This window comes from Callithrix jacchus, chromosome 2 (assembly GCF_049354715.1).
Source record: "Callithrix jacchus isolate 240 chromosome 2, calJac240_pri, whole genome shotgun sequence".
In the NCBI taxonomy this organism is placed as follows: Eukaryota; Metazoa; Chordata; class Mammalia; order Primates; family Cebidae; genus Callithrix; species Callithrix jacchus.
In genome coordinates, this window is record NC_133503.1 from 3,184,416 (window position 1) to 3,201,204 (window position 16,789).

At 44.4% G+C, this 16,789-nt stretch overlaps 2 protein-coding genes across 46 annotated transcripts in view; both read right to left on the reverse strand.

The window, feature by feature from the left end:
- TPST1 (tyrosylprotein sulfotransferase 1) overlaps positions 1–15,855 on the reverse strand; it is a 281,231-nt gene extending 265,376 nt beyond the window's left edge. For 31 of the 32 annotated variants that reach the window (XM_078353608.1, XM_078353620.1, XM_078353621.1 and 28 more), the window contains exon 1: positions 14,315–15,855. The gene's annotated coding sequence lies outside the window, so the exon portion shown is untranslated. The remainder of the gene's footprint in view (positions 1–14,314) is intronic. The other variant, XM_078353633.1, reaches the window with a different exon arrangement.
- The window catches only part of CRCP (CGRP receptor component), a 60,699-nt gene continuing 52,784 nt past the window's right edge, over positions 8,875–16,789 (reverse strand). For 10 of the 14 annotated variants that reach the window (XM_078353791.1, XM_035291955.3, XM_078353761.1 and 7 more), the window contains one exon: positions 8,875–16,304. In XM_078353791.1, coding sequence (XP_078209917.1) covers positions 16,155–16,304 — 150 coding nt within the window. In that variant the 3' untranslated portion in view covers positions 8,875–16,154. The remainder of the gene's footprint in view (positions 16,305–16,789) is intronic. The other 4 variants (XR_013528365.1, XR_013528379.1, XR_008479791.2 and 1 more) reach the window with 1 other exon arrangement.

A 16,789-nucleotide genomic window follows, 5' to 3' on the forward strand; every position in this document is an offset into this window, starting at 1 on the left:
CTACCACATCCAGCTAATTTTTCCATTTTTAGTAGAGACGGGGTTTTGCCATGTTGCCCAGGCTGGCCTTGAACTCCTGACCTCTATGATCTGCCTGCCTCGGCCTCCCAAAGTGCTGGGATTACAGGCGTGAGCCACCGTGCCCGGCCAGGAGCCAGATCTTGAGTTAGGGTTTGGATACTTGAAATAGGCATGTTGTACAAGCAGATGGCACTGTATACACAAAAGGGCAGAGAAAGGAAAACACAAAAAATGTCTCCAAGGAATGTTCTTTCCTCCACTGGTTAACTTCTACTTATCCTTCATGTCAAACATTACCTGCTCAGAGAACCTTGCCTGTGTCTCCCAGGAAAGGCCAGGCTCTTACCACAGTTGTAACCCAATGGTGAGTTGTGATCTCGGTCATTTAGCATCTCCCCCAGAAGGCAGGGGCCGGGATTGCCCGAGTCATATCATGTCTCCACTGCTTAGTCTTAAACTTTGCGTCGTAGACGCTCGGTAAAAATTGATGAAAACGTGCGCGTGCATCTATCAGCTGGAATAGAGGATTCTGCAGGACAACATATTTTTTTAAGACAGGGTCTCACTGGGTCACCCAGGGTAGGTTCCAGCAGTAGTCATGGCTCACTGCAGCCTGGACCGCCTGGGCTCAAATCATTTTCCCACCTGAGCCTCCCGGGTAGCTGGGACTACAGATGTGTGTCACCATGCCAGATAACTTAAAAATCTTTTTTTTTTTTTGGTAACAGAGTCGAACTCTGGGCCTAAAGTGACTTTCCAGCCTCAGCCACCAACAGCGTTGGGATTACAAGCATGAGCCACTGCCCCCAGCCATGAGAGAGACTTAAAGTTGGAAATGTTATTGGAAGCCAAATGGTGAAGGACCTAGAATGTTCAAGTTAAATGCTTAGTACAGGGTCTCACTCTGTCACCCAGGCTGGAGTGTAGTGGTGCAATCCTGGCTCACTGCAACGTCCACCTCCTGGCTTAAGCAATCCTCCAACCTCAGCCTCCTGAGAAGCTGGGACTACAGGTGCACACCACCATGCGCAGCTAAGTTTTGGAAATTTTAAAATAGAGATAGGGTTTTGCCACTTGCCCAGGCTGATCTCAAACTCCTGAGCTCAAGTCACCCGCCCGCCTCGGCTTCTCCAAGTGCTGGGCTCACAGGTGGGAGCTAGGTTTGAGGTTTGTTCCTTCTGAGAGCTGTGTTCCAGGTCCCTCTCCTTGCTTTGCAGGTGGCTGTCTCATATGTCTCTTCACATCATCTCTCTACATGTGTCTCTGTGTCCAAATTTCCCCTTTTCATAAGGACAACAGTCATATTGGCCTAGGGCTCACCCCAATGACCTCATTTCAACTTATCAGTGTAAAAATCCCAGTCTACAAATAAGATCATATTTGAGACACTGAGGGTGAGGATTTCAACATATCTGTTTTGCAAATGGCCAGGTGCAGTGGCTCACACCTGTAATCCCAGCACTTTGGGAGGCCGAGGTGGGAGGATCACTTGAGGTCTGGAGTTCAAGGTCAGCGTGGCCAATATGGTAAAACCCATCTCTACCAAACATACAAAAATTAGCCGGCATTGCTGGTGCACACCTGTAGTCTCAGCTACTCGGAGGCTGAAGCACAAGAATTGCTTGAACCTGGAAGGTGGAGGTTGCAGTGAGCTAAGATCACATCACTGCATCCAGCCTGGGAAACAGAGCGAGACCCTGTCTCAAAAAAAAAACAAAGCAGAAATATTCTAAATTATCTGTATATTTCACATGCCTCATATTTGTATTTAATTTTTATTTTTTAAGTTTTGAGACAGGGTCTCTCTCTGTTGCCCAGGCTAGCATGCAGTGGTGGGAACACATCTCACTGCAGTCTTGATGTCCTGGGTCCAAGTGGTTCTCCTGCCTCAACCTCCCAAGTAGCTGAGACCACAGGTGCATGCCACCATAACAAGATAATGTTTTTATTTTTGTAGAGATGAAGTCTGACCACGTTTCCCAGGCTGGTCTGGAACTCCTGGCCTCAGGTGATCCTCCTATCTTGGCCTCCCAAAGCGCTGGGATCACAGGTGTGAGCCACTGCGTCCAGCCTTAACCACTTTAAGTGTACAGTCGAGTGATAATAAATATATCCAAAGTGTTGTAAACCATCACTACCATCCATTTCCATAACTCCTTTCCTCTTGTAAAACAGAAATATGTACCTATTAAACAACTCTCGCCCATCCCCTGGAAACCACCATCTTAGTGTCTCTCACTACGATTTTGACTATACTAAGTCCCTTGTCTATGTGGAATCACACAGTATTTTTTGTAACTGGCTTCTTTCTTTTTTTGAGATGGAGTTTCGCTCTTGTTACCCAGGCTGGAGTGCAATGGCGCGATCTCGGCTCACCACAACCTCCGCCTCCTGGGTTCAGGCAATTCTCCTGCCTCAGCCTCCTGAGTAGCTGAGATTACAGGTATGCGCCACCATGCCCAGCTAATTTTTTGTATTTTTAGTAGAGACGGGTTTTCACCTGTTGACCAGGATGGTCTTGATCTGTTGACCTCGTGATCCACCCGCCTCAGCCTCCCAAAGTGCTGGAATTACAGCCTCGAGCCACCGCGCCCAGCCCAGACAAGGCTTTTATTTCAGGGCTTGTGCTCCCGTGCAAGGATGCTCCAGCTGACTCTGTGAAAAAAGCCAGGAGTTTTCTATTTTTTTTTTTTTAATTAGGCAAAGTATGGGAATTGACATCAGGGTAAGGTATGCAGCCTGAGCTGGTAGCACATGACAGGTAAGGCACGCAGTCAGCATATCTGATTGCAGTGGTTCTCTCGGGTCATGGGCCACTTGGTCTGGCCAGTAACAAAAAGACTGTATATTAATTACTCAGCATTTTTTCCTTGGTTTGATATTTAGATTTCCTAAGGCTAGTTCTTGGAATATATATATGTATAAATTTTTTTTTAATTTTGAAATGGAGTCTCACTCTGTCACACAGGCTGGAGTGCAGTGGCACAATCTCAACTCACAGCAACCTCTGCCTCCCGGGTTCAAGTGATTCTTGTGCCTCAGCCTTCCAAGTAGCTGGGATTCCAGGCACATGCCACCACTAATTTTTGTATGTTTAGTAGAGACAGAATTTCACCATACTGGCAACGCTGGTCTCAAACTCCTGGCCTCAAATGATCTGCCCACCTCGGCCTCCCAAAGCGCCGGAATTACAGGTGTGAGCCACGTAACCAGCCTTTTTTAGTTATTTTTGATAGTGTAATTAGGCCGAATGCGGTGGCTCATGTCTGTAATCCCAGAACTCTGGGAGGCCAAGGCAGGCAGATCACCTGAGGTCAGAAGTTCAAGAACAAACAGCCTGATCAATGTGGGGAAATTCCATCTCTACTAAAAATAGAAAAACATTAGCCAGGCATAGTGTCAAGCATCTGTAATCCCTGATACTCGGGAGACTGAGGCAGGAGAATAGCTTGAATCCAGGAGGCAGAGGTTGCTGTGAGCTGAGATCATGCCACTGCACTCCAGCCTGGGAAACAAAGAAAGATTCCACCTCAAAAAAAAAAAAAACTCACATCTGTAACCCTAGCAATTTGGGAGGCTGAAGTGGGCAGATCACTTAAGGTCAGGAGTTAGAGACCAGCCAGGCCAATATGGTGAAACCCTGCCTCTACTAAAAATGTAAGAATTAGCTGGGCATGGTGGTCTATGCCTGTAATCCCAGCTACCTGGGAGGCTGAGGCAGAAGAGCTTGAACCTGGGAGGTGGAGGATGCAGTCAGCTGAAATCATGCCACTGCACTGCAGTGAGCGATAGAGCAAGACTGTGTCTCAAAAAAAAAAAAGTACAATTAAATTATCACTGACTACTGTCAACCTGTTGTGCTATCATACACTAGGTCCTATTCATTCATCCTCTCTCTCTCACTATATATATATATATATATATATATATATATATATATATATATATATATATATATATATATATGAGATGGAGGTGCTGGGATTACAGGCGTGAGCCACCGTGCCCAGCTGATTTTTTATTTTTATTTTTGAGATGGAATTTAGGAATTTTGTCACCCAGGCTGGAGTGCAGTGGCACGATATCAGCTCACTGCAACCTCCGCCTTCCGGTTCAAGCAATTCTCCTGCCTCAGTCTCCCAAGTAGCTGGGACTACAGGTGCACAGTACCACACTGGGCTAATTTTTTCCTTGTGTTTTAGCAGAGATGGAGTTTCACCCTGTTGCCAGCACAAGTAACCCACCCGCCTCAGCCTCCCAAAGTGCTAGGATTACTGGTGTGGGCCACCATGCCTAGCCCATTCAATTTTTTTTTTTGGTACCCGTTAACCTCCCCACCCCACTCCACCCCCACTAACTTTCCCGGCCTCTGGTAGCCACCCTTCTACTGTCTATCTCCATGGGTTCAATTGTCTTATTTTTAGATCAGAGTAGGTTTCATGATCAGTGAAAATGCCTGAAAGAATGCTCTAGTGAGGGTGAATGGAAGCCAAGCCCCATTCCTCCTCTGTCTCATTAGCGCCGTGTAGATGCCATGTAGGTTCATGGCTTGTTCTCTCAAGATCCAGCTGGAGTGGCTGAGGACTGCACTGGAATGTAGGTATCAGAAACCTGAGGCAGTATGAGCAGCAAGCCCCAAGGCCCCACAGAGACCCTGGGCCCACCCTTTAAACAGTTCTTCCCTTGAGGCCCTAGAATTCTGAGCGTTTGCCTGGAGGGACAGTCTGGAAGATCTCCAAAATGCCTATTGGGCCAGGTGTAATGGCTCACACCTGAAATCCCAGCACTTTGGGAGGCCAAGGCAGGTGGATTACTCAAAGTCAGGAGTTCGAGACCAGCCTGGCTAACATGAAGAAAGCTTGTTTCTACTACAAATACAAAAATTAGCCAGGTGTGGTAGGGCACGCCTGTAGTTCCAGCTACTTGGGAGGCTGAGGCAGGAGAATCACTTGAACCTGTGTAAGGTACACGGATGTGTGGTGGTCAAGGAGCAGGCCAAGGCAGAGACATTCAGGCGCACATGGCTCCGCGGGACTGCTGCATAGCCACATGCCTTCACTTGTTATATGACCTGTTTGTGTAAGCTCATACTTGGCTCCAGGCTGCTACTCCGTAAAAGGTGTAACTGCCCTGCTGACATTGTGCAGGTGCTCCTGAACATGGCTCTTGTGCATACACTGGTGCCCTGAGAGGGACCGAAGCTACTGACCTCTGTAAGGGAGAATAACTGTCTGGCAGGCAGACAGAGGGGAGTCAGGACACAGCTCGGCTTGTGCCCAGAAGGAGAGAGTTAAGCTGCTAACCCTAGAGCTGGCCTTACAGGCTGGTTGTGCAGCTGTGCATGGGAGTGACCAGCTGAAGCAGCGGAGACAGAGCAAGTCAGTATGAGGGAGCTACAGATGAGAAAGATGCTGAATAAAACTACATTTTGGCCAGGCATGGTGGCTCACTCCTGTAATCCCAGCACTTTGGAAGGCTGAGGTGGGTAGATCACGAGGTCAGGAGTTCGAGACCAGCCTGACCAACACGGTGAAACCCCATCTCTACTAAAAATACGAAAATTAGCCGGGTTGTGGTGCGCGCCTGTAATCCCAGCTACTGAGGATGCTGAGGCAGGAGAATCGCTTGAACCTGGGAGGCAGAGGTTGCAGTGAGCTGAGATTGCGACACTGCACTCCAGCCTGGGTGATAGAGACTCAGTCTCAAAAAAATAAATACATTAAATAAATAAATAAAACACATATGAGAAAATTCTCCCATTTTCCTTTTCTTTGAGATGGAGTTTTGCTCTTGTTGCCCAGGCAGGAGTTCAATGGCACGACTCAGCTCACCACAACCTCTGCCTCCCGGGTTCAAGCAATTCTCCTCCCTCAGCCTCCCAAATAGCTGGGATTACAGGCGGGAGCCACATCCAGCTAATTTTGTATTTTGAATGTTGACTGGATAAACAATGAAATGAAGGCAGAAATCAAGATATCCTTCGAAACCAACAAGAACAAAGACACAACGTACCAGAATCTCTGGGACATATTTAAAGCATTGTCTAGAGGGAAATTTGTAGCAATAAATGCCCACATGAGAAACAAGGAAAGATCTAAAAATCGACACCCTATCATCAAAATAGAAAGAGCTGGAAAGCAAGTTCAAAACAACTCAAAACCTAGCAGAAGACAAGAAATAACTAAGATCAGAGCAGAACTGAAGGAAACAGAGATACAAAAAACCCTTCAAAAAAAAAAATCAGTAAATCCAGGAGCTGGTTTTCTGAAAAGATCAACAAAATAGACAGACCACTAGCCAGATTAATAAAAAAGAAGAGGGAGAAGAATCAAATAGATGCAATAAAAAACAATAAAGGGGATATCATCACAGATTCCACAGAAATACAAACCATCATCAGAGACTATTATGAACAACTCTATGCATATAAACTAGTAAAACCCTGGAAAAAATGGATAAATTCCTAGACACTTGCATGCTCCCAAGCCTAAACCAGGAAGAAGTCGAAACCCTGAATAGACCAGTAACAAGGTCTGAAGATGAGGCAGCAATTAAGAGCCTACCACCCAAAAAAAGCCCAGTTCCAGATGGGTTCACAGCCGAATTCTACCAGACACACAAAGAGGGACTGGGACCATTCCTCCTGAGACTGGGACCATTCCTCCTGAAACTATTCCAAACAATCCAAAAAGAGGGAATCCTTCCCAAATCAATTTATGAGATCAACATCATCCCTATCCCAAAACCCGGCAGAGACTCAACAAGAAAAGAAAACTTCAGGCCAATATCCATGATGAACATAGACGCAAAAATCTTCAATAAAATACTGGCAAACCGATTGCAACAGCATATCGAAAACTTTATCCATCACGATCAAGTAGGATTCATCCCGGGGATGCAAGGCTGGTTCAACATACGCAAGTCTATAAACGTAATTCACCAATAAACAGAACCAAAGACAAAAACCACATGATTATCTCAATAGATGCAGAGAATGCGTTTGACAAAATTCAACAGCCCTTTATGCTAAAAACTCTCAATAAACTAGGTATCAATGGAACGTATCTCAAAATAATAAAAGCTATTTATGACAAACCAACAGCCAATATCATACTGAATGGGCAAAAACTGGAAGCATTCCCTTTGAAATCTGGCACTAGACAAGGATGCCTTCTCTCACCACTCCTAACCAATATAGTACTGGAAGTTCTAGCCAGAGCAATCAGGCAAGAAAAAAATGGTATTCAATTAGGAAAGGAGGAAGCCAAATTGTCTCTATTTGCAGATGACATGATTGTATATCTAGAAGACCCCATCATCCCAGGCCAAAATCTCCTGAAACTGATAAGCAACTTCAGCAAAGTCTCAGGATACAAAATCAATGTGCAGAAATCACAAGCATTTCTATACACCAATAACAGACTTAAAGAGAGACAAATCAAGAATGAACTGCCATTCACAATTGCTACAAAGAGAATAAAATACCTAGGAATACAACTAACAAGGAACATAAGGGACCTCTTCAAGGAGAACTACATACCACTGCTCAAGGAAATAACGGAGGACACAAACAGATGGAAAAGCATTCCATGCTCATGGTTAGAAGAATCAATATCGTGAAAATGGCCATACTGCCCAAAGTAATTCACAGATTCAATGCTATCCCCATCAAGCTACCAATGACTTTCTTCACAGAACTGGAAAAAACCACCTTAAACTCATATGGAACCAAAAGAGAGCCCGCATAGCCAAGACAATCCTAAGCAAAAAGAACAAATCCACAGTCCTCCTTGCTGTAAATGTGGTGACTTCGGAGGCTCCAGCTCAGTGGGCAGGCTGGTTGGAGATTATCCGGGAACCCCTGGCACCTGGCTGTCTCAGTCCCCCCTCTAATGAAGTGCATCTAACTGCCACTAGAAGAAGGATCAAGCTGTTACCATGGGACCCAAAGACCTCACCTTTTATCACCTTATTAGACTATCGGGTGTAACCAGAAACCTTCAGTGCTGGTGAACTCAGCTGCATAACTGGGGATGACACGGAAAGGGACAATCAGCTGAGAGATTTCCAGCCGTGCTGGAAACAAGCACAGGTAACAGAAGTAAAAATGGGCAAGTGAAATTACCTCAAACGGAAACGTTTCTGCATACAAAGGAAACAACCAACAGAATAAAGAGAGACCTAAAAGTGGAGAAAATATTTGCAAGCCTCCTTAGATCTGACGAGGAACTCCCACCATCTCAAAATAAAGAAAAAACAAGTAACCTAATTCAAACGTGGACTTCAATAGAGATTTCAAAGACATAAAAATGGCCAACAGGTGTATGAAAAAAATGTTCAACATCGCTCATAACCAAGAAAATGCAAACAAAGCCATAATGATATCACCTTGCATCACTTAGTAAGACTGTTGTCAAAAAACAGAAGATAAAAAGTATTGGCGAGGCTGTGAAGGGAAACTTCGTGCACCACCATTGCTCGGAATATAAAATAATGCATACTCTAAGAAAAACAGTATGGAAATTCCTCAAAAAATTAACAGTGGAAAACCATATACTCTTATGGTACCACTGCTGGGTATATATCCACAAAAATTTAAATAAGTATTCAAAAAGACATCAGCAGTCACCTGTCACTGCAGCACTATTCACAATAGCCAATTTAGTGACACCACCTAATGTTCACTGACAGGTGGATTAATAGGTATGATGTCATATCTACATACAATTATATGATTAGTCAGTCGTTAAGGAGGAGGAAATTCTGCCATTTGCAATGACCTGGATGAACCTTGAGAAGATTATTCTTAGTAAAATAAGCCAGTGACAGAAGAATAAATATTGCATGATCCCATTTATAAGGTTAAAAAAAATTGTTGCTGAAATTATTTATTCTGTTAATATTTAATATACATAATAGATACACTGGGAGCAAAAGTAGCCATCTCATTAAAGGATATATTTTAAGTAACATTATACTTTTTGTTAAATAATAATTTATTGACATTTTATAACATTTATTATTTTTATTGGTTGTATACCAGTAATAATTTTAAGATAACTCAATGTAGACATTGGCTTAGGCAAGGATTTCAAGCAAGAACCCAAAAGCAAATGTCATAAAAACAAAGATAAATGACTGGGACCTAATTAAACTAAACAGCTTTTGCACAGCCAAAGGAGGAGTCAGCAGAGTAAACAGACAACCCACAGAATGAGAGAAAACATTCACAATCCATACATCTGACAAAGATTTAATATCCAGAATGCACAACAAACTCCAACAAATCAGCAAGAAAGAAACAATCCCATCAGAAAGTGGGCCAAGGACATGAATAAACAATTCTCAGAAGAAGGTACACTAATGGCCAACAGACATGAAAAAACACTCAACATCACTAATGACCAAGAAAATGCAAATCAAAAGCACAATGTGTTCATATCTTACTGCCGCAAGAATGGCCGTAATCAAAAAAGCAACAGTGGAACACTTCTACACTGCCGGTGGGAACGTAAACTAGTACAGCCACTATGGAAAACCGTGCAGAGATTCCTTAAAGAAACTAAAACCACCGTTTGATCCAGCAATCCCACTACTGCATATCTACTTAGAGGAAAAGAAAAAGATACTTGCATACACATTGCATAGCAGCACAATTCACAACTGCCGAATCATGGAACCAACCAACCCAAATGCCTATCAATCAACTAATGGATAAAGAAACCATCATATATCACAATGGGATACTACATAGCCATAAAAAGGAATGCATTTATGGCATTTGCCATAAACCTGGATGAGATAGGAGACTATTATTCTAAGTGAAGTAACTCAGGAATGGAAAATTAAGTATTATATGTTCTCACTGACACGTGGGAGCTAAGCTTTGAGGAAACAAAAGCATAAGAATGAAACAATGGACTTCGGGGACTTGGGGAAAAGACTGGGAGGGTGGCAAGCGACAAAATACTGCAAATATGGTGTACAATACTTGGGTGATGGGTGCACCAAAATCTCACATATCACCATTAAAGACCTTACTCATGTAATCGAATACCACCTGTACCCCAATAACTTATAGAAAAATTGAAAAAAATTAAAAAAAAGACAAAAAAGAAAAAAAACAAAACAAAAAAAAAAGAACAAAGCTGGAAGTATCATGCTACGTGACTTCAAACTATTTTACAAGGCTACAGTTATCAAAACAGCCTGGTACTGGTACCAAAACAGAGATATAGACCAATGGAACAGAACAGAGGCCTCAGAGGCAATGCCACACATCTACAACCATCTGATCTTTGACAAACCTGACACAAATAAGCAATGGGGAAAGGATTCCCTGTTTAATAAATGGTGTTGGGAAAACTGGCTAGCCATGTGCAGAAAGCAGAAACTGGACCCCTTCCTGACACCTTACACTAAAATTAACTCCAGATGGATTAAAGACTTAAACATAAGACCTAACACCATAAAAACCCTAGAAGAAAACCTAGGTAAAACCATTCAGGACATAGGCGTAGGCAAGGACTTCATGACCAAAACACCAAAAGCATTGGCAACAAAAGCCAAAATAGACAAATAGGATCTAATTAAACTCCACAGCTTCTGAACAGCAAAAAAAAAAACAAACAAAAAACAAGCAATCATTAGAGTGAACCGGCAACCAACAGAATGGGAAAAAATTTTTGCAACCTACTCATCTGACAAAGGGCTAATATCCAGAACCTACAAAGAACTAAAACAGATTTACAAGAAAAAAACCAACAAACCCATTCAAAAGTGGGCAAAGGATATGAACAGACAATTTTCAAAAGAAGACATATATGAGGCCAACAAACATAGGAAAAAATGCTCATCATCACTGGTCATTAGAGAAATGCAAATCAAAACCACACTGGGATACCATCTCACGTCAGTTAGAATGGCGATCATTAAAAAATTTGGAGACAAGAGATGCTGGAGAGGATGTGGAGAAATAGAAACACTTTTACACTGTTGGTGGGAGCGTAAATTAGTTCAACCATTGTGGAAGACAGTGTGGCGATTCCTCAAGGGCCTAGAAATAGAAATTCCATTTGACACAGCAATCCTATTACTGGGTATATATCCAAAGAATTATAAATCATTCTATTATAAAGACACACACACATATGTTCACTGTGGCACCGTTTACAATAGCAAAGACCTGGAACCAACCCAAATGCCCACTGACGACAGACTGGACAAGGACAATGTGGCACATATACACTATGAAATACTGTGCAGCCATAAAAAATGATGAGTTTGTGTTCTTTATAGGGACATGGATGAATCTGGAACCCATCATTCTCAGCAAACTGACACAAGAACAGAAAATCAAACACCGCATGTTCTCACTCATAGGCATGTGTTGAACAATGAGAACATTATGGACACAGGGAGGAGAGCATCACACAATGGGGTCTGTTGGAAGGGACTAGGGGAGGTACAGCAAGGGGTAGGGAGCTGGGGAGGGGTAACATGGGAGAAATGCCTGATATAGGTGACGGGGGGATGGAGGCAATAAACGGCATTGCCATGTATGTACCTATGCAATAATCCAGCATGTTCTGCACATGTACCCCAGAACCTAAAATGCAATAAAATATATATATATTTTTTAATCTGTCTTTTTGTAGAGATGTCTTGCTATGTTGCCCAGGCTAGTCTTGAACTCCTTGGCTCAAATAATGCACTCTCTTTAGCCTCCCAAAGTGCTGGGATTACATGCATGAGCCACTGTGCCTGGCCCATTTAATCTCTAAAAGAATTAGACTTTCTCTAATCTCTTTTCTTCCAAGTCCTCCTCACCAGTGTTAACAGAAAAACCAAATTCTGTAAAATACCTTACAAAGGTTTATTCTGAGCCAATGCAAGTGGCCACAGCCTGGACAGAGTATCAAGGAGTCCTAAGCAAGTGTGATCCAAGCAGGTGGATTACAGTTCGGTTTTATATGTTTCAGGAAGGCAGGAATTACAGGCAAAGACATAATTCAATACATAGAAGGTTTGGTCCAAAGACGTGGGCTTTTTTTTCTGAGACAAGCCTTGCTCTGTCGGTTGGAGTGCAGTGGCAATCTCAGCTCACTGCAACCTTCGCCTCCTGGGTTCAAGTGATTCTCCTGCCTCAGCCTCTTGAGTAGCTGGGACTACAGGCATGAACCACCATGCCCGACTAATTTTTGTATTTGTAGTAGAGACAAGTTTTCACTATGTTGGCCAAAATGGTCTCAATCTCTTGACCTTGTGATCCGCCTGCCTCAGCCTCCCAAAGTACTGGGATTACAGGCGTGAGTCACCACATCCAGCCCTTTTTTTTTGAGACAGTCTTGCTTTGTTGCCCAGGCTGGAGTGCAATGGTGCCATCTCAGCTCACTGCAGGTTCAAGTGATTCTCCTGTCTTCCTGAATAGCTGGGATTACAGGTGCCCGCCACCACGCCCAGATAACTCTTGTATTTTTTTTGTTTCAGTAGAGACGAGGTTTCACCATGCTGGCCAGGCTGGTCTCAAACTCCTGACCACAGGTGATCTGCCCACTTCAGCCTCCCAAAGTGCTGAGATTACAGGCATGAGCCACCGTGCCCAGCTGTTTTGTTGTCATTGTTGTTTGAGACAGAGTTTCACTCTTGTTGCCCAGGCTGGAGTGCAATGGTGCAACCTTGGCTCATTGCAACCTCCGCTTCCCTGGTCCAGGCAATTCACCTGCCTCAGCCTCCTGAGTAGCAGGGATTACAGGCACATACCACAATGCCCAGTTCATTGTGTATTTTTAGTAAACATGGGGTTTCTCCATGTTGGTTAGGCTGGTCTGGAACTCCCAACCTCTGGTGATCCACCACCTTGGCCTCCCAAAGTGCTGGGATTACAGGCGTGAGCCACCACACTGCGCCCTTTGTTTTTTCTTGAGACACAGTCTTGCTCTGTCACTCAGGCTGGAGTGCAGGGCATGATCCATCTCGGCTCACTGCACCTTCACCAGGGCTCAAGCAATTCTCCCATGTCAGCATCCTGAGTAGCTGGTTATGACAGGTACGTTCCACCACACTGGACTAAATTTTTTGGTTTGTTCCTTTTGTTTTTGAGACAGAGTCTCGCTCTGTCGCCCAGGATGAAGTCCAGTGGGTGATCCTGATTCACTCCAATCTCCACCTCCTAGGTTCAAACGATTCTCCCACCTCAGACTCCCCAGTACTTGGGATCACAGGCACCCAGCACTGTGCTCAGCTAATTTTTTTGTATTTTTGTAGAGACGGGGTTTCGAGCTCCTGACCTCAGGGTCTCCAAAAGTGCTGGGTTACAGGTGTGAGCCACCACACCTGGCCTATAATTTAGTATCTGATGGCCACAAAATGTCTGTTTTGCCAGTCTGTGATGTCTATTTTAACACGAATCCTGGTCAGTTGTGCCTAAACTTCAACAGGGAGTTGGTATAATGAAGCGTGTTGGAGTTCCCTTAGCATGACGCCTGGGAACTCAAGTTTTTAAGGTTACTCTCTGGGGTTTCATTGGCTAAAAGGGGGTCTGTCTGGCTGGTGGGAAACAGGATTTTATTTTTAGTCTGTACCCAAATTGCCCTTAATGCTCCATTCATAGCAATCTAGGTCTTTTCCAGAATTCGCTTTATTTTTTATTTTATTTTTTTTTATTATTCATTTATTTTTTAGATGGAGTCTTGCTCTGTCGCCCAGGCTGGAGTGCAGTGGCATGATCTCAGCTCACCGCAACCTCTGCCTCCCAGGTTCAAGTGATTCTCCTGCCACGGCCTCCTGAGTAGCTGGGGCTACAGGCACCTGCCACCATGTCCAGCTAATTTTTGTACTTTTAGTAGAGATGGGGTCTCATCATGTTGGCCAGGATGATCTCAGTCTCTTGAGCTCGTGATCCACCCGCCTCAGCCTCCCAAAGTGCTGGGATTACAGGCGTGAGCCACCGACCCCCAGCCATTTTTTTTTTAATTTTTAGTTTTTGTGGGTAGATAGTAGGTGTATATATTTATGGGATACTTTGATATAGGCATGCAATGCGTAACAATCACATTAAGGTAAAGGGGGTATCCATCCCTCAAACATTTATTCTTTGCGTTACAAACAATTCAATTATGCTCTTTAAAGTTATTTTTAAATAGGGACTGGGCACGGTAGCTCATACCTGTAATCTTAGCACTTTGGGAGGCCAAGGCAAGCCTACTGCTTGAGTTCAGGAGCTTGAGACCTGCTTGGGCAATGAGGTTAAGCCGCCGTCTCTACAAAATTAACCTGGTGTGGTGGTGCATACCTGCGGTTCCAGCTACTCAGGAGGTTGAGGTGGGAGGTCTGCTTGAGCCCAGGAAGTCAAGGCTGCCGTGAGCTGAGACTGCACCACTGCACTCCAACCTAGATGACAGAATGAGATCTTGTATCAAAAAAAAGATGAAAAGTACAATAAATCATTGCTGACTGTAGTTACCCTGTTGTGCTATCAAACACTCGATCTTCTTCCTTCTACGTTATGTCCATTAGCCATCCCTACCCACTCCCTCTACCCTTCCTAGCCTCTGGTAACCATTCTTCTCTCTACCTCCATGAATTGTTAAGTTGTTTTGTTTTGTTTTGTTTTTTGAGACAGAATCTCACTGTTACCTAGGCTAGAGTGCAGTGGCACAATCTCAGTTCACTGCAAACCTCCGCCTCCCAGGTTCAAACAATTCTCCTGCCTCTGCCTCCTGAGTAACTGGGACAGGTGCACACCACCATGCCTGCCTAATTTTTTTTGTATTTTTAGTAGAGATGGGGTTTCACCTTGTTGATGAGGCTAGTCTCGAACTGCTGACCTCGTGATCTGCCTGCAATCACCTCCTCAAAGTGCTGGGATTACAGGAGAGAGCCACTGCACCCAGTTCCAATCTGGTACTTTCAATGTTGCCTGTTAACAGATTTCAGCTGAAGCTCAGATGATACCGCTAAGATGCATGGAATTGCAATCCATTGCCTGCGGAGTGGAGAGGATGGTTCAGAGATAAGTCATCCAATTAGCACTGAAAATATGTAATCTTACAAGAAAAGGAGTGTCAGTTTAGAAAAGCTAATGTCTATGACCATTTTCTTCCCTAAAACAGCCAAGAGAAGGAATGTGGGGAATCTGGTTTTCAGCAATATTTGCAGGACCTAAGGCAACCAACCAAATGCCTAGAGCAACTACACTTTCCAAAGCCTGAATATTAAAAACGTCTTCACATGGTAATCATCTTAATATTTTAAATTCAAAAAGATGCAACCTTGCAACAGCCAGTAAATGTTAATAATTAACCAACCTCCAGTTCTTACATATTCTGTGAAAAGAGCTACCTGGTTGTGTCCTTGATGAAGGAGTAAACGATTTGCCTGTTGTCCAAATGACAATCACCTGGTCTCAACATAAAGCACCTGCCCTGGGCTGCTGTCTCACGGCAGGAAAGTGGGGTGGCTGGAAAGGCAGCCGACACTGTTTCTGCCGCCACTGCCACTGCCACTGAGCCTGGGGCGCCTGTTTTCAACTGCAGTGATCTGGTTCCTAAAATTTAGCCTTAATAGAGAGCCAGTAAAGAAAGCCCCGCCAGCAGAGAAAGGGGCCTCTAGAGCTGTTGAATGGCCAGGCTGGTTCTTTCCTTATCTCTGTTGTTCTCGAGGAAATTCCTCTAAAGTGAGCCAAGGTTAGTGGATCATTTTTCACTTAGAGCAACTCTCTGGGGCTCTAACCAGATTCCCAACAGCACTCTGAGCCCCCGCTTAGTAAGTTCCCAGGAAAGCAGATGAAACTAATTAGGACATGGCCCATCAAAGGCGACACAAGCATTTTCCCCCGCTGTGTGCAGAGACCTCCCCACAACCAGGTCGAAGGCCTTGGAGGAAATCTTTCCAGCACAGAGGGGTCCGAGGTCACTGGCCCCACCTTCAGCTCTCAGCCTGTCTTTACCACGTTTCTTATCCCCAAGGCACAAATATTTCTTTTCAGCTTATTTTTGTGATGTATCCAATTAATCATGAAAGCCAGGCCTGCTGGGATAGAGGGTAAAATCAAATAAACAATCCTCTTAAAGTCCAGGAAACAGCTGCCGGGCCTTTTAACTTCCTGAAACACCAGGGCCAGCTGTGCTCCTCTATGCTGGGTCCTCTTCATCCATTGTCCCGTCGCTGTTAGCATTCTTCTTCTGCTCAGCCTCCGGCCCTGCAGGCAGAATGCTGGTGACAGTGTGGAGAAGAGCTTCAATCTGCTCCTCTGTGAGTCGCTCTTCACTCTCTTCCACCATCTGCAGAAGGAAAGAAAACCTTCCAGGGTTACAAATGAAACTCATAGCCCTGGGTAGCCCTGCTCACCGCGTGTGCTCATGGTCTCAGCCTGGCCTCCTGACACACAGACCTCATGGCCTAGGTCCTCGTGAGTCCTCTCCATCTTCCAGATTGAAGGGTGGAGCCAACTCACATCCTGGACTGAGCCAGTGAGAAGGCTCAAAATGGGTCAGTAAAAATAGAGTTGTAGGATAGCATTTTTCTTTTCTTTTTCTCGAGATAGAGTTTCGCTGTTTGTTGCCCAGGCTGGAGTGCAGTGGTGCAATCTCAGCTCACTGCAACCTCTGCCTCCCAGGTTCAAGTGATTCTCCTGCCTCAGCCTCCCAAGTAGTTGGGATTACAGGCGTGTGCCACCATGCCCAGCTAATTTTTGTATTTTTTGTAGAGACAGGGTTTCACCATGTTGACCAGGTTGGTCTTGAACTCCTGACCTGATGATCTGCCT